The 9,493-nt window shown below is 39.7% G+C and overlaps 1 protein-coding gene across 1 annotated transcript in view; it reads right to left on the reverse strand.

Annotated features, from left to right (window-relative positions):
* The window catches only part of LOC119423085 (complement C3-like), a 55,262-nt gene that overhangs the window by 24,563 nt on the left and 21,206 nt on the right, over window positions 1-9,493 (reverse strand). The window contains exons 18-22 of the mRNA XM_037690493.1: window positions 7,959-8,153; window positions 7,735-7,852; window positions 7,568-7,656; window positions 3,658-3,797; window positions 3,105-3,314 (exon numbers count right to left, since the gene is read on the reverse strand). Of these exons, the coding sequence (XP_037546421.1) occupies window positions 3,105-3,314; window positions 3,658-3,797; window positions 7,568-7,656; window positions 7,735-7,852; window positions 7,959-8,153 (752 nt within the window). The remainder of the gene's footprint in view (window positions 1-3,104; window positions 3,315-3,657; window positions 3,798-7,567; window positions 7,657-7,734; window positions 7,853-7,958; window positions 8,154-9,493) is intronic.

Below are 9,493 nucleotides of genomic sequence, written 5' to 3' on the forward strand. Positions count from 1 at the left end.
AAAGAGAGAGAGCAAGAAAGAGAGAGAGTAAAGACATACATGTCATACATACGTGACATACAAGATTTACATATTACATTTGTTTTAATCAGGGCTTAATGATTTTTTTTTTTTTCTGTGCCACAATACCTATGTTGTATGTATGTTGTTCAAAATGTTTCTAATAAAAATAAAAAAAACACAACACATTACAGTCACTTTGCTACAGGCCACATATTTTCAAAAATTATTTTTTAGTAAATAATAATAAAAAAAATGTATAAGCAACACTCAAACCAGTAGAACTGTGAGCAGTTATTGTGGAGTCCAAGCCATTTGACGCATGTCGACCTTGGCTAATCTCATCCCCTGAACTCCTTCAACCTTCTGTACAGCAGACTTGGAATTTGATGAGGAGAAAATATAAGGTCTTAATGAGGACCTATGGTCTGAGCAACTTTTTCCCCCAAAAACGTTATCTTTCATCTTAAGCTTTTCCATTTTCATGGGTCTCTGAGCAAGCTATCCTCCTCCATCTCATTCTGCATCCTCTCTCCTCAATCCAACTACCTCCATGTTCTCTCTAACCACTGTCATAAATCTACCTGTCATTTTCCTGGTAGCTGCATTTCTAACATTCTTCTACCAATATCTCATGCTGATGACCTCATGCTGCTGTATTCATCCATAACCATCTGCTCACCACAGACTCATGTTCGGGTTGCTATGGATACACAGTATTCATGGATTGGCCAGATAAATCCAGGATTTATCTACCTGGATTATTGAGCATGCATCAGGATGAGATACACAGTATTGTTTTACATTTTTAGTGTTTAGCGTATATCTTTGATCTGTTTGCGTACCGTTTGATGTTCGATTAGTGTATATCTTAGATCCCTGTAGTATTAAAAAGAAAAAACTTTGTTTTTGCTATTTTTGGGTGTAACTGAGACCCTGAGTACATAATTTCGTTACACCTCATGTACCACATGTGATGTGAATGACAATAAACTTGAACTTGATAAACCCACTGTCCCTCTGGACATGTCCAGATCTTCTCAGTCTGGCCTCTCTAACTTTATCTCCCAGTCATCCTGATGCATGCGCAATAATCCAGGTAGATAAATGTAACTCAAAATAATGCTATTTTGTGTTAAATAAATGGGCGGATATAGACGTGGCTTACACCATGAGACTCAGTAGAGACCAGGGATTGTAAATGGACTGTACTTATATAGTGCCTTTCTATCTTAAAGACACTCAAAGTGCTTTACACTCAATCTGTGCCTTCATTTGCCCATTCATACATCACTCTACTAGATCTATACAAAGACTAATCAGTGCTTTAGATCAGTGGTTCACAACCTGGGGGGCCCGACCCCCATGGGGGGGGGGGGGGGTGTTTATAGAGCACAGAGGGGTCGCATAATATGTCTACTTAGAGGGTGTAAAAATGTCATTTTATGTCTGTGTAACAACTTTAGAAAATATGCTTTTATTTTTAATTATAATGTTTGAAATTTCACCAAATCCTGATTAACACTGAAGAACCCTCATTTTGGCTATGTTTGAAGAGTTTTCTATAACGTATTATGTTAAAAACTAAAATCTGTGCTGTCACTTTAAGAGCGCTTTGTTATGACGTCAGTACTCAGCGTCCAGCTCTCAGTTGGCAGTGCGGCCAGTGTTGCCAGGTGTACAATAATTATCGTATTTGTACGACAATTTTGCCCTCTGTACGATCAATAATCCCAAAAAAGGCCAAATGTATGATAATTTGATCATTCCGTGAATGTGTGGTTGTAATCGGGTGTCATCAGCCTCTTGCAACTGTTTGTCCGAGTTTTTTTGTGAACCCTGAAGGCATCTGTGTCTGCAAACAGATGCACGATTGGCTGAAAATTCCAGCCAATCGTGCTTTTCTAAATGTTACATACGAGTGACGTGTTTGTGTTCGTCTCAGAACAACGGCCATGATTGGCTGAATAGTCCGCTGTGCCCGCCCCATGAGTGAGGAAAAGAAAACAAGAAAAGAAAAAGAAGCAGAGCCGGTCTGGAAGCGGAGCTATCCTACTATAGTGGATCAATCGATTTGTTATTCTGGTTATGACGGGTGTACGATAATTTCCCTCAAAATACGATAATTTTATGTCTCTAGTACGATAATCCTACATTTCTCACCTGGCAACACTGAGCGCGGCTGCCTGAGAGGAGGTAGGGAGATATCGTTGGTCTTGGTTATGCTCACACTTATTAAATATATAACATAAACATAAGCACATGCAGTTGTAAATGTTTAAATGTGTAAAAACACACAGAGGAGTCAGAGGAGATTAATCTGATTGAGTCTTTTGGGAGAGGGGAGTAGCGAGGGAATGGGGGGTCTCAGATTGGCTAGGAAGTAAGAAGGGGGGGTCTTTGAAGAAAATAAGTTGGGAACCACTGCTTTAGATCACATTCAAACACCGATGGGGCATGCTTCGAAGGCAATGAGGGGTTCAGTGTCTTGCCCAGGAACACTTCAGCATGTGACTGTGGTGGAATGGAACTCCCAACTCTCCCACTGGAACACAACTTCTCTAACCACTCAGCTACAGCAGCCTCCCTTATATCTTGTGACGATATAAGCCAATAAATTTTACAACCTATGGTATGGAAGTTAGATGACCAAATGGAAACATTTAGTCACCTTAACACTTGAACACCTCAATGACAGCACCCCCTACACGTAACCATGTCTGAGCATTTTTCTGTGCTTCACACGCAGGCCATAGTTACCACCATTTAATTATCATCTCAGTAAGCCTTGTGGTTTTGCCTGCAGTATGACTTTTATTTACGGAAGAAGAAGAAAGAAAAAGAGAAACAGAACAGTTTCAATAGGGTTCCATGCTCCTTTGGATGGAACCCTGCGCATGTCTGCTTTACAGCTGAATTCCCTTGCCTCCACTGTCTTGGACCCCTAATTAATTAGCCTCCCTCATTCATCAAAGGAAGAGATGCATAGAGACTATCCACATCAGCCGAGCCAGAGATGGGAATGCAACATTTAGACAAGTGTACTATTACAGGTAGAAAAATAGCCACATACAACAAGCAATCACATCATTTGTCTTACTTACCACCACACGTAGACTTTTTCTGATTCCGTCAGCATAGTTATTTGAATTGTATGCCATGACCTCGATAGGAACTGTTCCATGCTTCATGGGAATAATGATAATTGGTACAGATCGTGTGGATTGGGCTCCAACCTGAACAACTTCAGTAAACCATCCTTTCTTATAAGCTGCACTGCATACACTGGCATGCTCTTTATATTTAACAAGTACCTATTGTAATAGATTAAGATAAAGAGGTGCACAAAATAGAGACAACGTTAGATTTGGAACTCAACAACTGATAATTTTAAACAAACTGAAAGAAAAATATATAATGCAGATGTTTTCTAAGAGACCCTGTGATGGCATTGTAGCCTGTCTAGCTCAGGTATTTGGTCAATTATTTGTCGCTCATTTCAGAAATATAAATTACAACTTCACCAAAAATCATCAAAAAATTCTTACTGAATATAGCACTTGAGGTCAAAATATATCTTATGTACAGTGACATGGTTTATTGACCTAATGTATCAATAATAAATGTAATTAGTTGAAAGGGACAGCTCAGACTTACAGTGATGAGATCAATTCCATAGTTGTGGATAATTGCTTTAATTTCTAACTGTTCCCCAACAACAGCAGAGTATGGCAGCCTGAGATCAATGAAGACAGGCTTAAAAGCTATCAACTCTACTGGACTGGACACACAAATACCTTAAACAGAAGAGGAAAATAAACATAAATGGGGAAAATACATAACAATCAATAGTGAGATAAAGAAAAATATATTTGTATACTGAATCCAAACTACAAATTCAGAATCAGTGTACAGTAAGAATCAGGGTGGGGTATTTTAGGGATGATTTCAAGACAGTGAGTGTTGTAACTGAACAAACAACAAAAATAAAAACTTGGGCAGAATATTGCAAATGTCTGAGTTTCTTCTTTCAGCTTTTCCCTTTTCAGGGATTGCCAGAGCGAGTCATCGTTCACCATCTCACTCTGTCCTCTACATCCACTGTCCTCACTTTTGCCACCTCTCCAATATCCATTTATCTCCTCTTTGGTATTCCTCTTTGTTTTTGTTTTTCCTGACTGTTGCATTTCTGAAATCCTTTTACCAATATACTCATTGCCCCTCCTCTACAAATGCCCAAACAATCTCAGTCTGACATCACTAACTTTATATCCCAGTTGTTCAATCTGTGCTGTGTGTAGGGTTTCTGGGTTTGTGTCCTGTCCTCTTGTTTCCTCATGTTTTCATTCACCCCTCTGTGTTCATCCTCCCTGTGTTCCTGCTCTTGTCTCACCTGTGTTCATGTAATCTTGACAGGTGCCTGTCATTTCACCCTCATTAGTGTCTGCATATACCTGTATTCAGCTCCTTTGTGTCTTGTCAGTTGTCTCCGGATTGTGATATGGCATTTGTGATCTGTCTCCCTCCGTGTCCTTCTCAAAGTAAGACACAGGCCCACAGATAGTTCGCACACAATCTGAGTGTTCCTAAGCCTGGCACACACATTCCAGACAGCTTAAACAGCTGCTGGCGTTTCCAAGTTTGCCGATAAGCCAGATTTCCATTGACTTCAAAAAGCAGAATCCAGTTATCATAAATCCAATCATGTTTCCGAGAAGAGGGCTCTCCTTCACCTTGTCTTCTTGTGAGAAAATTTGATCAATTGCATTGAGAGACCAGATGACCAAATCCATAGTTTACAATTTGGAAGGGATGCAAAAAGGGGCTCTGAAAAAGTTTATAAAAACAAAAAGTAAAAGAGCAAAAGCAGGAGGTGAGGCAGGAGAGGGAAAGAGAGCATCTGTCTTTGTCAAGAGGGAGAGAGGAAAAAGCCAAGAAGAATCCTAAACTCCTAAGAAGAATCTCAACATCTTCATTTCTGTCACTTCTACTTCATTCTCCTGTCTCACTGTCTTTTTGCCAGTGCCACTGTCTCCAAACCATCCAACAAAGTTGGTCTTACTACTCTCTTGTACACCTTTGCTGTCACCCTTTTGTCAAATACCACTCCTGAAACATTTCTCCATCTACCTCATCCTGTCTGGATTCTCTTCTTTACCTCTTCACCGCACTCCCATTTACCTTGACTCTATTTACTTAAAGTCCAACACTTGTGTGAACTTATTGGAGCTCTTTGTATTGGAGCACCAATAATAACTTGTTGGAGCTCTCTTTTATTGGAGCTCTGTCTAAGTGTCCAGCCACTTGAACAGTTCATTATACGGTTCATTGTACAACATGTCACACTAACCCATTTTGTCTTGGTTAATCTTTTCATTTGGATCACTATCTGCACTTCACAATTCCACCACCAGGTTTCCTTATCATCTTTTCTCTCTCCATATGACACACTAAGTACCTTCCTACTGTAAGAATGTGTTCTGATCTGAAGCAGGGAGAGGAGGAGCAATAGTCTTCCATTTCAGAAGGTTTATTTTACATGTAAAGTGCAAGATCACCAGCCCTGGGCCATTGTAACTCCACCATGCGGTCACGAACAATGGCGCCGAACGTAAACAGACAACCCATCTTCTTCAGAGCTTGGCCACACCTCCTGGAGTCGTCACCACCATCAACGAATGGGAAGTCCTACTCTATCATGTGACCCAGCTCTCAACCAATAATATCTCACCATCTTGTGTTCTATAATGGGTGGGTGCGTGAATGTCTGGGAGTTGTAGGCATGTAGCTGAAACTATATTTTCTACCGGAAACGGAATCAGATCATGTTTTAACACATTATTTTAAATAACAAAACGGGATACATATATCTAGACATTTCATTAAGTTAATATATTATCTGATAAAATTATATTTCAATTCCCCCTTTTGACATGATAAAAATCATGTCACTACCTGCATGGCTAATCCTTGTTGCTGTAGTTGTCCAGTTAATCATTCATTCATTCATTCATTCATTCATTCATTCATTCATTCATTCATTCATTCATTCATTCATTCATTCATTCATTCATTCATTTTATTAAACCATCATGTCATCTTATGCCACAAGCTCTCAGATACTGCCTTCTCAGATCACACTGTTGGCTGGTTCTCAAACTATCTCTCAGGTCAGAGGCAATATGTTTGACATAATGGTACTTCATCTAGTTACTTAATGGTCATCACAAGGCTCAGATTTAGGTCCCACTGTTTTTACAATTCATATAAATAATGTAGGTCAAAACATTCTTGACACATCCTTGCATCTTTATGCTGATGACACTGTTGTCTATTGCCAAACTAACACAGTTCCCAAGGTTTTCCAGCTTCTACAGTCTGCATTTGATATCATTCAGTCAGACTTATTCCATCTCAAGCTGTTGCTAAATGCTGATAAAACCAAAGGGATTGTGTTTTTCAATAGAAAGTCGGTGCCAGCAACTCTTCGTCTTATGTCATCCATGCATGGTGTTCCTATTGAGTTTGTAGATTCTTACAATTCTTACAGTTTTTTGCCACAGTTTTGAGACTGGGCTTTCCTTTTTGATAAATCCTATAATTAGGGTTGGCTTGTTATGCTGCCTTAAGCTTAGACTACTAGAGGCCAAACTGACCTCATTTCCTTAAATGAATTGTTAAAACGGAATAGTTTTCATTTGATATTATTTCTATCTTAACATGCGATTCTTGACCTGCTATTGTGTATTTGTTCCTACTAAACCCAGCCGGTCGAAGTAGATGACCACTTGTCCTGAGCCTGGTTCTGTTAAAGGTTTCTTTCTCATGAGGGAGTTTTTCCTTCCCAATGTCGCCTTCATGCTTGCTCATGATGAGAGTTCTGTGATGAAGTTACATTCAAAGCAGTCTGCTCCTCAGATAAAGTCTTAAATTATTATATATATATATATATATATATATATATATATATATATATATATATATATCTATGGATGTTTCTGTTAACTTATTTTTACATAAGAATGTTTCTGTTCAGTGCCCTGCACTCGCTATCACTTCATCTTGATCCCTCCAGAATTTATGTTTCTCCTCTACCTCACATCCATCATGTGGAGCATAACCACTGACATTCAACATCAGACTTTCTACTTCTGCCTTCAGACCTGTCACCCAAACAGACACTCTTTTCATCTCTTCTATATTTCTGGCAAACACTTGCCTTAGGGCCACCCCTACTCAATTTCCCTTCCTATCCATACCATGATAATACTGCCTAAACCCTGGCCCAATGTTGTAAGGTTTGCTACTCTTCCACTTGGTCTCTTGGACACATAAAACATGTACTTTCATTCCCTGCATCGTGTCATCCAGCTCTATTTTTGCCTGTCATTGTCCCCACATTTAGAGTTGCTACCCTCAGTCATACACTCTTGACTGTCCAATTCTCCTTCTGTCTCTTGGCACTCCTTTTCCCCTCCTTATAATCCTTTTCTGCATTATATTTTGCTTTATTAAATTAAGAGTAATATAAAAACAAAATTAAGATTTAAAAACAATAGATCCTTACCATAAGTTTTTGACAAACTAATGCCAGTCAGCTGCCAGGTTGTGATTGTGTCTGGTAAAGGTTTCTTTATCTCAGTTGATGTTAACGTACTGAAAAATAGTTAAGCTTCTAATAGTTACTTTCAGAACAAAATTATAACAATATTTTAATTATATTATTTTACTCACCAGTCGAGGTCTTCGTTAGGACAAGGATTTAGAGTGATGTCAGACCATAGCCAACTTTCAGGAAAGTTGGATCGTATATGTACATAATCGCTGCCTGTGTAAAGGTTATCTTTCTTACCTTAGAAAATGATAAAAAAAAAACAAGTTTAAAAGTAAGTTGTTTTTTTTTTAATATAACCAAGAAAGGATGAAATTACCCCACATATTTTGTACTCATATCTTACTGCGAGCTAGTAGTAAAACGTCTTCCCTCCTCTCAGCATTGTATTTTTGGATCGTCTTGCAGCAGCGCAGGAAAGCTTCCTTACAGGCTAAACCTTCAGCAATGTACTCACTTCGCCTCTCACAAGTGTATGACATGGGTATGTCCTTCATACCATCCAAACAGCATTCTTTTTGTAAATTTTCATAATCCCTTACTGAAAATGGGCATAATGCAAAGAGAGCAGAGTCAGGAAATACATTGATTCTTTGTTCAGTATTTACTGCAGGTAGAACAATGACAACTCATAACCACTCCAAAGAAATTCACTATAAAAGATTGAACTGTTATTTTGTAGTTCAACAGTGATAAACAAATGGACTACACAGTGTTTAGTAACAAACTTTCTCAATGTAGTATTTTGACTCTTGGAAAAAAAAAACATTGCATAGAAATATGCAATTGCTGACACTTTAATATTATTATTATTCTGTTCATAACTTTTATGGACAGAATTTCTAGGCGCAGCCAAGGTGTTGAGGGGATCCGTTTTGGTGGCCTTAGGATTGCGTCTCTGCTTTTTGCAGATGATGTGGTCTTATTGGCTTCATCAGATCGTGGTCTACAGCTTTCGCTGGAGCGGTTTGCAGCCGAATGCGACGCGGTCGGGATGAAGATCAGTTCCTCCAAATCCGAGGCCATGGTCTTGAGCCGGAAAAGGGTAGAGTGCCCTCTCCGGGTCAGGGAGGAGGTCCTACCCCAAGTGGAGGAGTTCAAGTATCTTGGGGTCTTGTTCACGAATGAGGGAAAAATGGAGCGTGAGATCGATAGGCGGATAGGTGCAGCGTCTGCAGTGAAGCGGGCGCTGTACAGGTCTGTCGTGGTGAAGAGAGAGCTGAGTCAAAAGGCAAAGCTCTCAATTTACCGATCGATCTACGTTCCCACCCTCATCTATGGTCACGAGCTTTGGGTTGTGACCGAAAGAATGAGATCTCGGATACAAGCGGCTGAAATTAGTTTTCTCTGCAGGGTGTCTGGGCTCTCCCTTAGAGACAGGGTGAGGAGTCAAGAGACTGAGCTGAATACAGCACCTCAGACTGAAGAAGTCTCTTGGATGAGAGACGAAACGTTTCTACATTTTTTTGTTGTTTTGCTTTGTTTTGTTTTTTTGAATGTCCAGAGGACCAGATTTAACTTTTTTAGATTTTTCTACCTGGATTATTGAGCATGCATCAGGATAACATGAATTTATGTTTATGATCAACCCCCTGGTCAACCACTGCCCACACTAAGCTTGCTAAACTGGCGAGCAAGTAACACAGGTACCTCCACCTCCTCCACCTGTGCGCGTTTTCTGCCGAGGCAAGAGGCAGGAAGGGACGGTGGAGAGTTGGAGGTAACCAGGAAAACCTGGAGTGGCGTTTTAGTGGCTTGAATATTCTCCTATTAATCAAGTGGAATGGATTTGTTCATGAAGAAAGAGAAACTGCGCCGCCTGAACTAATGTTTTATAGTAAAAGTGTGTGTGTGTGTGTGTGTGTGTGTGTGGGGGGGGGG

Source organism: Nematolebias whitei, chromosome 16 (genome assembly GCF_014905685.2).
Source record: "Nematolebias whitei isolate Nwh7 chromosome 16, NemWhi1, whole genome shotgun sequence".
NCBI classification, from domain to species: domain Eukaryota; kingdom Metazoa; phylum Chordata; class Actinopteri; order Cyprinodontiformes; family Rivulidae; genus Nematolebias; species Nematolebias whitei.